Source organism: Neodiprion virginianus, chromosome 6 (assembly GCF_021901495.1).
Source record: "Neodiprion virginianus isolate iyNeoVirg1 chromosome 6, iyNeoVirg1.1, whole genome shotgun sequence".
NCBI classification, from domain to species: domain Eukaryota; kingdom Metazoa; phylum Arthropoda; class Insecta; order Hymenoptera; family Diprionidae; genus Neodiprion; species Neodiprion virginianus.
Window position 1 is genome coordinate 20,880,997 of NC_060882.1, and position 16,853 is coordinate 20,897,849.

The 16,853-nt window shown below is 43.9% G+C and overlaps 1 protein-coding gene across 2 annotated transcripts in view; it reads right to left on the reverse strand.

Annotated features, from left to right (window-relative positions):
- LOC124306956 (protein neuralized) overlaps window positions 1–16,853 on the reverse strand; it is a 61,337-nt gene that overhangs the window by 22,372 nt on the left and 22,112 nt on the right. Inside the window, exon 1 of one of the 2 annotated variants that reach the window (XM_046768168.1) lies at window positions 796–1,864. The exons of the other annotated variant lie outside the window; for it this stretch is intronic. Coding sequence (XP_046624124.1) covers window positions 796–1,120 — 325 coding nt within the window. The 5' untranslated portion in view covers window positions 1,121–1,864. Of the gene's footprint in view, window positions 1–795; window positions 1,865–16,853 lie in introns of those variants that run through there. 2 annotated transcript variants of the gene reach the window in all.

Here is a 16,853-nt window from a genome sequence, read left to right on the forward strand (position 1 = left end):
AATCGTCGTACGTAGAATGCAACTTGAGGTCCACACGTGCCGAAGAATGCACCGAGATCTTTGCGCGACGTTGCAATATTCTTATTATGCGAATACGGCAGGTGCAGAGTGCAGTTGCTGTTTCAGTACCTTATGCATCGCGTTAACGAGCAACTGCCGGTAGAATTTATTCCACCCGGACAACAAGCCTCGGCCTTTTTCATCGGCTTATAAACGCTATAATACCTCGATGATTCTTACGTACGATATGCAGCGAGTTGACAATATATGCCAATTCTGATCTCAATCCACAGACTCTCTGTCAAACGATCGGATATCACGATAATAATTATTTCCAGACCACCGTAAAGTCCTGGCCAACTTATAATCGGCAGAAAACGAAATTTTTAAGAAACGCGAAAGAAATTCAATCACATTTAGGGACCGTTCGGACTAACGATGTCCACTTCAGATAATTGACTACCGTCTAACAATGGTCGTCGGCAAACTCGACTGAATGAACGATACCACTTGTACAAAATGACTCAGTTGTCGGTGTAAAGAAATGTTACTCTGCTGTTCTTTCATTCAGGGTATAATACCCGAGCACGCGTAACAGTTCCGAAAGTATTATCCTTCCCAAATGAGCCTCGTAATCAATTGAACTCTGACCAACCGGCGAACCTTTCACGATTCTTCGTCTATAACCGAATCATTTGCAGAGAAACGCTTATATCACTATACACCTTAATAATAGACAATACGTCTGACGTTCGAGTAGATTAAATTCAAATATATCGTGATATCACGGCTCACCTAGACCCATCTTTCGTTTAAGCTTCTTGAGGACTTTCATCTTGCTGCGTAAGGGCGCCAACACGCCAACGGTATCGGCACCGTTCTGATGATGGTGGTTGTCGGTTGTTTTGCTGTTGTGGTTGTTGTTGTTGTTGTTGTTGTTGTTGTTATTGTTGTTGTTATTATTGTTGTTGTTGTTGTGTCCGTGGTGGTGGTGTTGGTGATGATTGTGGTGGTGTTGGGACGAAGCACTGGCGTTCGCGCTGGCCGCGTGACTGCAGCAGTGACAGGGATGACTCCTACTGCTCGCGGAGCGCACCGCGCAATCACCGGACACCCCCATTAATGGAGCCGTCTTTAACTTGAAGAACTCGAAGAGACGACGTCGAAACAGCGTGCGATATATGTATATATATATATATCAATATACGATTCAATACATGTATACATACATATATTGGTTAGACCATGTATACATATGTGTGTGTATAGCTTCACCATACATACGAATAAACTCTCCCGGCACTTTATAGTTACGATATATCTCGTTGGCACCAGTTTCGTTCTTGTATCGTTCGCGTTACCGCTCTTGTAAAACGCGGCAAGATTTTTCGACACTTTTTCCTTATATTTTACCACTGTGTACGTGTTTACAGGTATTACCGAGTTCGACCGATGAATATATAATTCCAAGTATATATGTGTATATAGTTATATATATCCGTTTTATTACGCATATGTAACGTAGTTGGTATTATCTTGACTAGATTAAAGAGACGAGTTGTTTCTTTTCTCTCGGGTAATTCCTTCTCCTTCTCTTCCGTCCTATCGCGGTAATTTTTTTTTTTTTCCCCCCGAAATCGAGACAGAGTCTCCTTTACCGAAAACGTTACGAGAATTTAACTAGTTCAACGACGGAAACGCGCGTTTCATGCAAACTCAGCTGTAACAAGTACTACCGAATTAATTTCCTACGCGACGTTCTCAACGGCGAAGACGAGGAAGGAGTTGAGAAGAAGAAAAAAAAAAAAAAAACTATGCGGACGAGGCCGCGGCGCGCACCCAGCGAGATACCGTGCACGAGGAGCTCGGAGCACTCGCTTTCTGTTCGAGCGCTCGCAGCGAACTGAAGGATCCTCGACGCTGCTCCCGGGGTATCGCCGAGGCGCGCGCGAGCCGCCGACCAATCGGAAAACGGCTCTTCCCCCACCCTGTCGCAGGGGTGTTCAGGGGTGAACCGCACCTGGTGAACAGCTGCCCTTACCTGGGCGCACCCGGCTGCCCCTCGGAGGTGGCGTAGCGGCTAGGTGCCACCCAGACTCCCTGGTTCGGTTGCCCGCCTGCCTGCCTGCCTGTCTTCTTCTTCTTCCTACCCACACTCGCCCGAATAAGCTGTCCCGAGTATGGGTAGGTATCGAGACGCAAGCTCCGGCCCCGCAGCGCCTCGGGATTACGATAAGAAGAAAGCTTTTGGACCGCCGCAGGTCGCGTGCCACGCGTCGTGCTTCGTCTCGACGAAGATCGATACCATTCACGTCTTTGCGAAGAACCTCGAGTCGAGCGTCTTCGCGTCCCTTTACGGGTTTGTCGGGGGTTAACGTCCCGAGGAACGATAACTGCGAAGTGTACACGGATCGAGATTTTTAGGCTCGTTGATTGCGGTTGTCGTTAATGTACCAACTTCGGTGTTGTCAGGAGGAAGCGACGACTCCGAGAAGCAGCGCTACGAAATCTGCATGAATTGCAATTCTTTAACCGGTTTTAAAAATCTCTGATTCTGGCAATCGTCAACGGGTGAATTCAACTCCGCACTGCTCAGGATAAGCAATTTCTGCCCGCAGTGTAATTCTGCGCCGAGGATAATCGGAACAGGAATTATTTGTAGTGCCTATCTACGGTACAACCTTTTCGACTCAAACTTTCCGATCCACCATTCATTCTCGGTCGAATAAACCGGTCGTTTGATTGCATTTTGAATTTAATTGGGGATTCGAGTAGATAACGTGATAGCACTGGTACGAAAAACATGATCTGAGAAGATGAAAAAATTGATCCCCGTTTGAAAGAAAGAACTTTTGAATCACGAGTAAGCTTTCAAACGGAAAAATCTATTCCTTGGCAAGAATCGTTCGATTAATTTGACAAGGCGCACTCTGCTCTATTTCGACTTCTGCGTCCAGAGTTTGGGTTTGTCATGGGACGAGGCTGGTCCTGCGAGTCTCATGGAAACTTGATCCGGTCTCTCGGCCTTGTCGCAAACGTGCGAAAGAGATACTGTAGCTATCGCGTAACGCTACGGCGATTCCAGCACCGGACTGATTCGATCGTGACGATTTCATCCGCTCGGGCGTCTGGCTCTGCAGGAAAAGCAAACTAGATAGTACTCGATTCACAGACTTGATTTTGTGAAGAATTAAGGTGTGTATAGTTTTGAGGAATATAAGGGTGTCCCTGGGACAAGATCTCTGTCCTGAAAAGGACGACAGTGTCCTCCTCCATCAGGTAGTTCGGAGCCGTTCAAGTGAACGAATTGAAGAAAGTTACACAAAATTGAAAGCGAGGTGAGGTACCCCTATGTGTTTTATGGGGGCGCTTTTGATATTGTCGATGAAGCGATAAGACGAGAGCACGTGAAACTTCCAAATACGACGCGTATCGTATCGGCTTTAATGACTAGAATTCATCTCGCATGCGGGTTATGCATACTTTTTTCATCCGTCCAAAGTATCGTCCGTATCAGCGGGTAGTAAAACGATTTATTAAACACCGTCAAATCTAATTCCCGCATCTTAATTCAGGCTGAGAATCGACTCGTGCTGCGTGGATACCCGCCCCTAAAAAACCAACAACAACAGCTTGCAACGTCGGATAATAATTATCACAATTTCGTCTTTCACACGGAGAGAGACTCGGCCCAGTCGTATCTCCACTTCGTACAGCCCGCCTCGCTTCCGCTAACTGGTTTATAATTATCCTCAGAATAAGAGTAAAAAATGGTGGATCTGAAGCGTTCTTGTTACAGTAGAATTAATAGAAGTCTTAAAGAACGGTACGATTAATTTATCCCAACTTATATAAATCCAGGGCGGGTTGTTTTTTTCCTCACAGATTTCTCATTTCAATAGTTTTTTACCAACTTTTAATTTGAAAGATGAAAAATAAAATGATTCGATGGATGATATAATTTCCTGGATTATTGAAATAATGAATTAATGAAACGCACGCTGACCAATCTATGAACGATATTAAAATCAACGATAAAAAACGTTCTGGATACAGAACGGCGAATTTGTTTCGTGAAAATCAGCTCACGTTATCGGAAATCCCAAGCGGCTTGGAGCGCGATGAATCATTGTTGGCATAAAAGAAGGAATAAATAAAGAAGAAAAAAACCGATCTAAAACAGTGGGAAGTAGATGAAACTATAGAGAGTGAAGCGTGAAGCATAAATATAGAAAAAGGTTGAAAGTTTAGTGAAAGGATGACTGCTGCATAAGATGAATAAAGCCGGCTCTGCTGGAATAGTTATTATTACAGCAGGTGAGTCCAACATTTGTACAACTTAATCACACGCTACACCGACAAAAATCGTACGCAAATGAAAAATGCCAACGCGTGGCGAACGGGTGATAAATTAACGCCAAATATCAAACGCGCGGTGGGTTACGGCGTAGGTATACGTCCCATCGTCCCATAGGAAATCCCGATTTGCATAATCCCTGGAATATTTTAAGCTGGCACGGACAACAGCACCGAAAGCCGATATCCGTTCCCCGGCGATATTGGTTTTCGCCCGTATATCCCCGGATCAGGTACTGGTTCGCACATGTGCGCATGGCGTGCAGGTAGGCAAACAGCCGCATAGAGCGTCCGTCTCTCCGCGCAGAAACCGCATTGCAGTTCTCAGGGACGAAAGGCTGGCCGATTTTCATGGCAAAATTAACAGCGCCGGTAACGGATGGGCGAGGAAAGGATCCTCGAAATTGGAATAAAAATCAGGCAGTGAACCGCTGGACGAGTGGTAAAGAGAATTTTCCACACCGTCGCGGAATGTTGACGATAGTCGGCTACGAGACGCGATCGTGTCGTGATTGCGGTCCACGATTTGCGACTCTGCAATCAATCGAGGTGTGAAGAACGTGATCTCGTTTAGAAAAAAACTTCTCGTCAAGTTGTCACGCCGCGAGTTGTTGTACGGCGTGAAACGGACCAGATCCAAACGCCGAGGGAACGTGAAATTGGAAAGAGAATTCGATCAGCGCGTATTATTTTCTCACGCGTTGCAAAACTGACCCAAGTCTCTCTGAGCGATCGCAGACAAGCAGTTTCTTTTCTTCTCGGCTACTACTTCCTATAATTGGAATCGTTAAATTACTCTTTTTCGTAGTCTTGCAATACGCGATATTCGTTCCATCGAGTTTCAACGACACTTCTGGATTAATGTTCAACGTTTCTTTTTTTCGTTTTTTTTTTTTTTTACTTCATCTCGTTGGAATTCAATCCAACGCTGGGTTTATTTTTCCCGGACCTGCTCGATGATCAGGTCCCGTATTGTAATAGTCCTCGAATCAACAAGTGAGAAGGGTGCATAGTAATCGAAGCGCTGCACATTCCGCGCTTTTCCTACCCCTGTGCACCTCACAGAAATTCGCGTTTACTCCCATTGAGCGCACCCTTGTTGTAATACCGTGAGGTACAAGGGTGGAGTGCCGGGTGAATTCGCGTACAGCTACCGCAGACAATATGCATGCGTAAAGGTAAACTTGCATGTCGAATGGCGGTTGTCCGCTTACCGCGAACAGAATGTGGTAATCGACTATTTTCGTCGCGCTACGGATTTGATTAATACCGGTTATGCTAAAGAGCAGATTGTCTGCAGTTTCTTCGTCTGTGTTCATCGAGTTTTTAAATTGCGAAGGAGCAGCTCCTTCGCCAGAACTTGTACGTCTAATCAGGGTGACGACACTTTTGCTGAAATAAAATTACCCGACTTTTCCCGTAACGAAGAACTCAGGATTCCCTGATTTTTTTGCCACAAAACTTAGGTAATGTTGTATGGTTTTTATGACCAAAGTTCCAGAAATTGTGCACCTTCGATGTATGATTTTGAATTCGAAACCACATAGCATTGCTTCGTTTCATACAAATAATTAGAATTGAACAAGGCCGTTTCAAAAGATTAGCTTTGCTGAATTTAGGAAGCATCGTTGCGGTTTGAAAACAATTTATACAACAAAAGTCTATCACAATTCCCCGGCTATTCTCGGGTTTCCCGGAGTGTTGGCCACTCTGCTAATGAAGAGGGTCGCCATCCTCTCTACCTGCAGATCAAATCCTTACGAATCTTACCCAACCGAGAGCCGTACCGAGTTATTCCGATGTTCGTCCGCGAGATTAGTGTGGCGGAAAAAGATCAACGACAGAATACCGCCGCACCTTTTGGCTAACACGTGCTATCCCCGATAATTCTGTACCGTAAAACAGATTTATTACGAGATTTAGTTGGGATTGGGAGCCGTTTTTTACAGGTAAAAAGAAACCCATTTAAAACCCGCGACTTAATATTCAAAATATTATTGTAGACCCGTCTACCGGGAATCCGTAAAAAAAAAGAAAAAAGAAGACAGGTTCGCAAAAATATTTGCAACCGGTATTTTTGATGAGGATAAATATTACGCGACCATTTCAAGGTGTAATGAGGAAACTTGAGCGAAGTTGATGCGAAAGGCCAAGAAACAACTCGATTTCAGACGTGAGTATTTCGGAGGAATCTGATTGGCCGAGCGGCGGTTATCTACGGAACATATCGAGTCTGCAGCCGGAACACTTTTTTACGTCCGGTAAACTCGGTAGCTCCGTAGCTCATGGGGGTGAACTGCAGACCAGGCGTGTCTCCGTTTCCTTGTGCGAGCTCCGTAACTCTGTTCGTCGGTAGGTTCGTATGTATGAAGTTAACTCGTTCACTCGCTCTACTCCCACGTACGGTTGTTCATTAAGCCAGTCTTTCCGTCTGTCCGCCCATCCTTTCATCACCAATACCAAAGCCTTGGAAAATTGAAGCGTTGTGACGACCACGGGAAACGACGATTCAGGTTGTTGAACACGTGTAATACCGATCTGGAACTCTTCGTGTATCGCGCTTTTCATGTCGTGATCCGGTAACAGGTTTCGATCGGCTGAGGCAGAAGCCTCAGTCTTGTGCTTGGATTTATTCAAAATTCAATTGAATACACGAATCCCGTTTTAACGTAATTAAAAATAATTTTCACCTTTCAGCCGAGATTCTGCGACATGTTCGAATTGATATAGATTCGTTAAATCATAAAATTTCAATCAATCGGATACTAAAAAAGCAAAGTCGAGGCAAAGTTAGAAGAGCATTCATATTTTTGCGAGCCACTGCAGAGGTTAATCAAATTTTCTAGTAAAAAATCAGCACGAATAAACCTGAAAGTTTTTATACAGGATATTTTTCAAATTTTTATCTGTTCTAAGAAACTCAGTAAGAATGTTTGAGAAATTTTAATATCTATAGAACATCGTATGTAACTCCAGTTCAGAGGGAAAAAAAATCACCAATCGGCAAAAAGAATATTCAAAACTCATCGAATTCGGAAACTCGATACTTTTATGTGCAGACGAGACACGTACTCGAAATATTTGCCTACAGCTGGGGAGAATAGAGCGCAGATGAAGGGTTCAACTTGATCAATCGATAAAACAAGAAGTCCAAGTCCTACGAATACGAATGTAAGAATAAAAATCGCCGTGACGTTTCGGCGCTTGCAAAAGAACAAAAAAAAAAAAAAAAAAAACGAAGAAATGCGTACAAGACGAGAACGGGAATATGTTTATAATCGAGACGCCTGCCCTGCGTACGCTATAAAATTTCACATCTTATAGGTACGTACATCTGTCTGTCCCTTCGGTCCCTCCGGCAAAATAGGAGGAGGGCCCGTCTCTGCCCTGCCATACGACTGCAGATGCATTTAGCACAGAGATACAAGACGCACACAACCGCAGGCCTTGCATGCGTTAGCGCGGAATGACGCGGGGTGGCGGAAGTTAGAGGGTGGCGACCGGAAGCCGGGGAGACCGGCGCGTGCCCGACGCATATTCCGCTCCTCCTCCACATACGAGTCGTCATCCCTTACACAGACGAGAAGTATATGCGCGCCGACGAGACCTTTTGAAGGTGTATCGTCGGCTCGGGTTACGGACAAAGGGGATCGGCGCTGTTCCATCGCCGGGGGTTGCCAACCGTCTTGAGAAACGCATCCGCAACTCGGGGGAAGAAATATATCGCGGCTGACGATCGTTCCGATTTCTCGAAACTTTACTCGGGGGGCGGTTTTTCATTTCGCCGATGTCCGATGCGAGGCCTCGTTTCGGATATCGTATCATCTTAGGAAAATACCGAGGGCTCGATTCGAGGATGAGAAGCTCTGGCCGACGGCATCCTTCGCAGTCCTGATCCTGCAGGAGAGAAGAACACGAGACCTCCGCTCGCATCTGACGTCGAGGCAATGACCGAAACTACATGCTTTTTTTCATTCGCTGTACACATGCTTCTCTCGGGCTTTTCACATAGGTATACAGCTGTACATATGTGTGTATATTATTCTCAGCGAGCGAATCCTTGTTCAGGACGACGATGCGGAGGACGAGAAAATTCTGACGGATCAACCTTTGAGTCGTAATGGTAAAGGTATTCTTATCACATATTTGATATCCATTTTTCGTATATTTGGAGAACTTTTGAACATATTTCTTTGCGTTTTTTTTTCTACTTCTGAGAGTTATATACTCGTAGGATTTTAATACTCGGGAGTAATTATCGCGATATGATGTAGATTATTAGCGATAGAAATAAATTGATGGGAAAAAATCGTGACAACTGAAGGAATAATTCAATTCCGGGAAAGTTACACATCTACATGTATACATGTATCACATAAATATAATTTTTTGGGGTCGCTGATTATGAATCTGAAATTGGATTTCAAAAATTCAAGATGGTGGATCTAATCTGGCAGACTAAAATTGCAAACTCGATTGAATCGGGAGAAAAAAAAAAAAAAAACTCTGTACAGGGGTTTTTGGGGTCGCAGATTACGAATCTAAAATCAGATTTAAAAAGTTTAGCATGGCGAATCCAATTAGCGACCCCGAAAACCATAGAATACTATCTTGTTACAAAAGTTGACTCGGCACAACAATGTGTTACTCAAAGGGTTAATCGTAACACAGAAATTCCGCAGAGGGTAATTATATCTTGGGAAAGTTTCGTCGACCGCAAAAATCGTGATATAGGTATTTATGGGAATAGCTGGAGGTGGGAGACGTTGAAGATGTAGAGAATTTTTTCCGAAAACAATCACGGAAAGCCGTATTTTTTTTCTTCTTCTCCTTCTTCGCCGATTATGCGTGCCGATCGACCCGTGTCCTCCGGCCCGACACGTTAACACGCGTTTCCGCACATGTGTGCGAGAATTTTGCACGTGTGTGCGTTGCGTATCCGCCGGTGCGGGTGCTGCGCCCGTGTAAAAGAGAGGACGTGGCATGGAAATTGTGCCGGGTTTAAGGTGTTGCTTTCCTGAGGAAACGGAGACACGCTCGGCAACTCCGGAATAGCTCTTTGACTCCCATAATATTACGAACAGCCAACAATATCATGCGACGGCCGAGCAAACCTAAATCATTTCAGAATAAATCGTGCTTGTTTGATGGTTTATTGAGATCTTTCCCATAGCCATGTTGGGAAACAAATATCATCCCAAATATCATCGCAAATTTATCGCAATTGTCCGCGGTCACTTGACTGTTTTTGCGAAGAGCTTGTTTTTTTTTTTGTTTTTCGCAACTTCTGACATTCGTTCACCTCGAACCGCATACGAGTGGTGTGCAGAATACGCGAGTTTGTATATTTTCTGATTGAAAATACCCCGCTGATCAAAGTCGGATTACATACAAGGATAATCTGCGCTTAGAAATTTTCATCGTTGAAGAATATTGGCCGTATATTTTTTCAAAACTTTACTACCGACCGCTGAAAACCGTCTGCGATTCTGTATAGTAAATAATCATCGTTCGCACTTTCGTATACTTCAGATACGATCGAGCTTTACTCCGCACTTCGGATCAGCTGGATAAAAGATTATAATGTTGGAAGCCGCGGTACGGACTATCCGTGTAATGAAAACGACCTTGTTTCGCCCCTCCGACACGCCATCATTATTTCATTACGTCGATCCTTGTCTACGCGTGCACGAGTAGGTACTTGAAGATAAATGATCTCTATCTACGCCTGGCCAACTGCGGACGAACGGCGCGAAGAGAGAGGCAACGAAAGGCGCGTAACGCGGGGGAGAAGAGAAGAAACGAATTTTATTTTCTGATCGGCTATGAATGAAAACTTCGAAACTTGGAGAGGCCGATGGAGAATTTTACCAGATCCGCAATCACGCGTGTCGAGTATGGAAACTCCGCAGGCGGCGCCTTCGGACTTTCTCGATTTTTTCGCCGTGGGTTTGTTATCTACGCACACGCGCAGCGGGGGCCAAAGTTTCCGGAATCTCGTGAATATCTAAGCAGATGCACGCTATTTTTGTATGCCGTAGAAATTTACATCTGGAATACACGGGTCGAGAGCTGCTGAGCGCGCGGTTACAGACACGTTAAACTCACTTACGTGGGTTCCTACTGACTTTGGCTCGGTGTTGGTGATTCATTCAGAATCATTTATTCATTCGGCGTTGATTGTTATACCGAGACTCGGGGCGGTCCGACACCGCGTTCTTTTTCTACACGTGCAGAGCAACGTGCCGAACGCGCTCTACGCCACGATAATATCGTATAATATAGTATTTGTTCGCCCGTCACGAAATTTTCAACCCAGAAATCCTGGCCCTCGACTTTCGAGGCCTTTGCCCTTCTCGCCTTTGTCTACAAGAAAACAGTTACAGCATCCCTAGGGTGTGATTTGACATTTTATTTTATTTTATTTTTTTTATTGGTAATCAATTGGGCGACCGCTGTGCAGGTGTGGTTACGTTAATTAAGTATAACAGGTGAAACAATTGTTTGTTTTTGACACGATAAGTATGTAATTTATGTTTCTCCATTTTAATGATTTTACTTCGGTAACCGAAGAGTAAAGAAGGTCGATCAAAAAGTTTTTACTGCCTGCGTTGTTTGACAGGTGCATGACGCGGAAGAGTCGTTGCGGGAAAAGAAGGAACCCTGGAAGATACGGGGGGAAGGAGGGGGAGGAGGAGGAGGAAAAATAGAGTGAGGCGTAAAAGCCCTGCAAGCCTGGCAACTAGCGGTCTGTGAAGCAGCGGTTTTAAAACGAGTGAAACTATTCGTGTATGATCGTGAAGCCCGTATGCAGCTGCCGATCCAGCCAAGCAGCGCGAGTCGGTATCTCGAGACTTGTACGGAAGCCGAAGGAGCGAAGGAATAAACGAAGTGAGAAGGCACGTGGTGCAATTAAGCTTTTCCGACCGTCGCACGATATTTGCTTGGCGGAAAATCTTAAAGGCTTCGTAACCGCGGAGCAGGGGTTAAAAATGTCAGACTAGGCGACTTACGCTCGGCTAATAAAGCAATCTGCTTTCGGCTTCAGGCACAAAGACCATTATCTCGTTATCCAAATAACCGTTGCACATTAAAGCAGCCGTCCCGGTTATATCCAGGGCGGCGAATTGAGCCGCATCGGAGTGCCTACAATTTTTTCTCACCAATACCGAAGAGGAATTCGATAATGGTGATCGAGGAAAATAGTGAGGATGAAAGTCATTCCGGCATTTGATTAGAGAATGTCGGTTACGGCTAGAAACGGTTTCGGAAAGACATCTGCGTGATCAGGTGGTTGCGGTTTTGGTATTTGGGAAGTTACCGATATTCGGATACACGATCCGGAAGTCGGATGCGGAAAGGCATTCGTTGCCCGAAGACGAGCCTTCGTCGACGAATGAATAATTATTAACGGTGACATCGGTGGAAGATAATTCACGCCGATGGTAATTAAGGAGGAGGAACATCGCTTACCGAAGTCGTAAGATCGCAAACGTCATTTGCAAAGCTCTGTCGATGGGACGCTTCCTGCGCTCTTCGATTCTGCTTCCTCACTTTATTGCTCGATTAATTCCTTCCGACTGCGGTATTAATATAAAAATGGAACGGTAATAAAGTCACGACGGTCTCATTTTTACTGTCCCGTTCACACTCAGAGAAGGCCGCGAGAATTCTCACTTTCCCGTTGGCAGGTGTGCCGACTGATCGCAGACAGAGAACATCTCGCGATGGTGGCCTTTCGGTTTATTTAATTGATTTCGAACCAAGGAGTTGGAAAGATGACGGTAGGGTGCGATTTTATCTTCCTGAATTTCAAGGCCACCGCAAAATTTGAGCTTTCAAAACTTGATAAATTTTCCGCAGGTATGAATTTCACGGAAAGTATTCGTCAGTAGGAAACAATATCTTGTTTCTAATTCACCACCGCCTCCCTCCTCGTCCCTCTTAATCAGCGAAATTTTCATTCCACTAATTGGTACGGATTTAAATGTAAACCGCGCCGAGATATTGCCGCGGGTAAAACTCCGCCGAGTACGATATTAATTGGAAAGTGCAGCTGTCTCGTTCACGTTTCATCTATTTGTCGAAGGTGTGGTACAGTGTTCCATGAAAAGGTTCGAGACGTTTCGAACCACCGTCGATACGTCTCGGGAAGGACGAAGACAGGTGCCCGGCGATATGTTGCCCTGCACGAGAGGTCTCCGACTTCTAGGAGTAGCTGTGCCACGATCCTTGCGAGTTGGTTGGCTGCCCCGCATCGAGACAGGTGCATTTCCTCTTGGGAGCAGGGTTCATTCAAGACGTTAGCTCGAGCTGGCTCGGGCGAAACGTTTTCGAATTTCATCCACCTCCACCCCCCGAATCGTCCGTGAATCGGACAACACGATTTGTGAAATCTGTACAAGTTCGCGCTCGACGCAGCATCGGGGCTTACCTAATTTGAACGGAACCGATCGCCCACTCGACGCCGCATAGAAGGTACAATCCAAAGTGTTGAGAAACGAAAATCATTGACCTGAAAAAATATAACGAGTCTTTCAATCAGTCCCGATAATTATAACATGCCGAGTGAAAAAATTCGACCAATGAGATTGCCCGATTGTCTCGTCGGTCGGTGTTGAGTAGGTGTCACCGGCGTCTTTCTTATCTTATGTTTTATGAAAAGTGGTTATATTGTCCCACGCCACCTACGCCCACGTGGAGTAAGACCGAGTGTTTGCAGGTTCGCCGGATAACGAATTGCTTATTAAGAGAACCGCTTAGGATCGAGGCCATCCGTAAAACGGTGACGATTCGCGAAGGACGCTGATATCAATGATCGGACGAAAGTTAAGCGGGCGGATTTCTGTTCGTTGCGTGCCCGCGCCTTGTACTTGAAATTCAAATGCCAACGGTGAAATTTTGAATCCTCGAATCAACCAGCCGCTACCTTTAAACCAGAGCCAATAGCAGCCCAGCATCTTAGATTTATCTCCACCTGTAACATCTGCCTCACAGCTGATCCTGCACTCTCGAATTTTACCTACCTCACTTTGTTATAATGGGGAAACTTTCAAGCTGGAAGAAACAAGTCTGTACTTAATGATTATTAAACAATTTTTTAGACTTACAAAGCACAGGTGAAATGTGAGATTCAGTTTCGATTTATGAAAAATCATAGCGGAAATAAGCATATACAAAATACGATATTTTATAAGAACATTTTCCGAACTGATTCCTCGAGCAGGATAATTAATCACTTTGGTTTCCCGAGTGTTGTGATACATGTCAAATTGATTTTACCGTGAACGTGTATTTCCGAGAGTGGATTATACGAGACATTTTGAAGCCGGGTTATTTCTCACCCGTCGACCGAGTAGAGAGATGAGATGAGATCTCTTCCACCCGGAAGGCAATCTTTGAAAGCACCGTGCTTACGAAGATATGGTCGACATTGGCGCGGGGGGATTCGCACGAGTTAAACAAGGGTTATTTATATTTTGGGAGTCAGCAAGTAACGTCGCTCTTTTCACCCCCACTTTTTATTCATGAGGAAGAGACTCCCCCAGGCGGAAAAAGAGAAGGTATCAACCCGATGAACCGAATACGTGGTGGGGAATAATTTTTTGGATCATACATAACGCTTCCCTCTTCTCTGAATTCACTCCACCGGATTAAGTATTATGGAACTGGAGCCAAAAAGTTCGTTCGTGATCGAAGAATCTTGCCAGTTTATGTTTAAAAAATTGGGGGATGGGGGATAAATATGGCGCATATTTTTGGATTCAATTTTTCGCCGGAATAGCTTACGGAAACAAATTTTATCAAATGTTTAGCATGTCGTTTTTTATACGCTTTAGGAGTCAGATATTTTGATCCAAGTTTGGGAGTCAAACGGAAGAAAATTATTTTCGGAGTATCGAAAATTTCTAAATACTGATTCGGCTATTTGAGAGTCAATCGTGCGGGGTTTTCAGGACACGGTGCGACAATTTTAGCGCGGTAAAAAATTTCTCCGAGACCTCGGGATGAGAAAGAATTGGAAAATGCCCGCAGTGACAATTCAAAGGTTGGTGATTCCCAGAAGCAAGATCACGCCCGGAGAAACGATGATCTCGAGTTTTGTAACAGTGTAAAAGTGTCCGGGAGTCTCGCATTCTCAAGAATTCTATTGAAATCGCAAAAGCAGCTACAGAGGCCAAGGAGAAGGCAGCCTTCGGTGTTGCGGTCGTGTCGAGAAATTGTGCAACAAACAAAGTGTGTCTCCAGGAGAAGAAGGACGTCGCGTAGGGTCTAATAGCTTCCTAAATGGTTTTCAATAGCCCGAAATCGAACGGCTGAAAGGCGATTCGTCCCGCAGAGAAGATGCAAGGAATACTGGGACGTTTAAAGAGGCGTTTAAAAGTCTTTTGGTCGAGCACAGCGGTCCTTTAAGCTCGAAGCTCCCTGCGGGATTCGCGATTGTCAGTTTTCCGGAAATCATCGATATCGCAAACAATGATTTTTCGCTTGTATTTTCACCCGGCCCTGATTTTCCGTATCTCTCTCTCTATCACTCTCTCTCTCTCTCGTTGATCAGCGAAACCGTTTTCTGGAGGAAAATTCACGCGCCATTCCGAAAGCCACGCGAACCGTTCCCAGTCCATCGGACAAATTAAATCACTGGAGTTTCTTTCGCGGCCGCGTACATCTTTCGTCACTTCTAGGTGGAAACGGAAAGCGAGTGGAAAAGATAAGATAGAGGGTTCCGTGAATTTCAGGAGGACGGGATTCCTCGGGGAAACCAGGCTGCCGACAATCCGGAAGAATTAAAGGCCAACAGAGTCTTTGAAAGGACCGCAACCCAACCTTCTCTTCGCAACTGCGTTCTCGATTCTTTGCGTTTCTTTGTCAATCAGTTGAGGTCTGCAGCGGACCCGCGGTACCTACGCAATTTTGTATCGTAGCACTATTTGAGTTCAGGAATATTTACGACGTTCTGCGCTGATTCTTTTCACCGAATCCACCAGCGTTTGAGTCTTTCTCAAATGTGTTTGACTTTTAGTTGCAGCGCTTGGCGTGCCGATTTTCCGAAAAAATTTTAACCCTGGAAATTCATTTTTTTTTTATTTTCTTTTCATTTGTAATCATCGTAACACGGTTTACCAGCCAAGGTAAAAATATGCGCTTTATCTACATCCTGTGTTGTTTTCACGTTTCTTGATGACCGTCTACCGCAAGCCGATTATTAAACGTTAACCAAAAAGATAACGTATTCTCTGTACTTTCCTACTTAACGCGGTTTGAGGCTGTTGGCGTGTTAACGAGGCCATAGCAAAGCGACCGAACAAAAAATTCTTAATAACAGGAAAAAAATATAAAAGCCTCGCCTCTTCGATGCCTGTGCAGATGAGAAACGATGAGGTAGGTACTTCACGCTTCCTAATTCGATTAGCAGGCCTCTCACTAAGAACTGTGGCTAAGTACTCGACGACAATGATGCTAGGAAAAATTTGAAATAACGATAAACAACATGCGTCCATTAAGACAAAAATGTATTTCCCGATCGATCTATTGATTAAACAATATATTTACGTAAAATTGATATGCAAGACTTCAACGAACCATCCACGAAGTTTTTATCTACCTGTACACGATATGTTGCATTCCATATCAACTCGACCACTTTTTGGTCTCGTCATTTTGAATTTGGATGAAATTTTTTAGGTGATATTACCGAGTCTAAAACCGCAATTATTCTATGCAAACTCGATTTTGACTCATCAATGTTCAAATCTTTCTATGGTTCCACCTGTGTTGATACTCTCAAAGATTTCATCTAATCTATTGATCGTTTTAAAATCTGATCCATGATGAAATCATGTTTTTACTTTTCTCAGCACTTTAAAAGTTTCGGATATACATGGATAAATGTTTGAACGTTTTGATGCTTTTGAGAAGATTTCGTGATCATATTGAATGTATAATAAACATATTTGAATCGTGTGAAAAACAGAATTGATTGTCAGTGAAATTTTTGAAAAACACAGCAAACGTTAATAAAAAGAATCATTTAATTTTACCTACTACATAATTTAAACATGTTTGTTATAGAATCAAGTTTGTTTTTTCAAATTCGTAAAATGTTGAAACATATTTTATTCTAATTAAATCGGCAATTTTACACGTCTTAGAGAGAAGTAAATACGGGAAAAAAATTATTTCACTACGAAAATAATGGCAATTAAATAATGACAAATGACTTGAAATAATTGTGTGTTAAAAAAATGACTGAATTTTTTTAGAATTTTTTGTATCCCTATCGTATAATGAAAGTTAGAAAAGATATGAATATTCATAACTCTATTATATCACCGGTACAAAAGCCTTTCAACGAAATTAAACACGGTAGAGCAAAAAAAAAATCTGGTCGTATTGTCACGGAATTAATTATGAGGTTGAAGTTGATAAAGTTACTTCAACGACGCGTATTTGGGAAAATCGTTACTTCGCAACCTCAGAATTGCGTGAAATTCAAG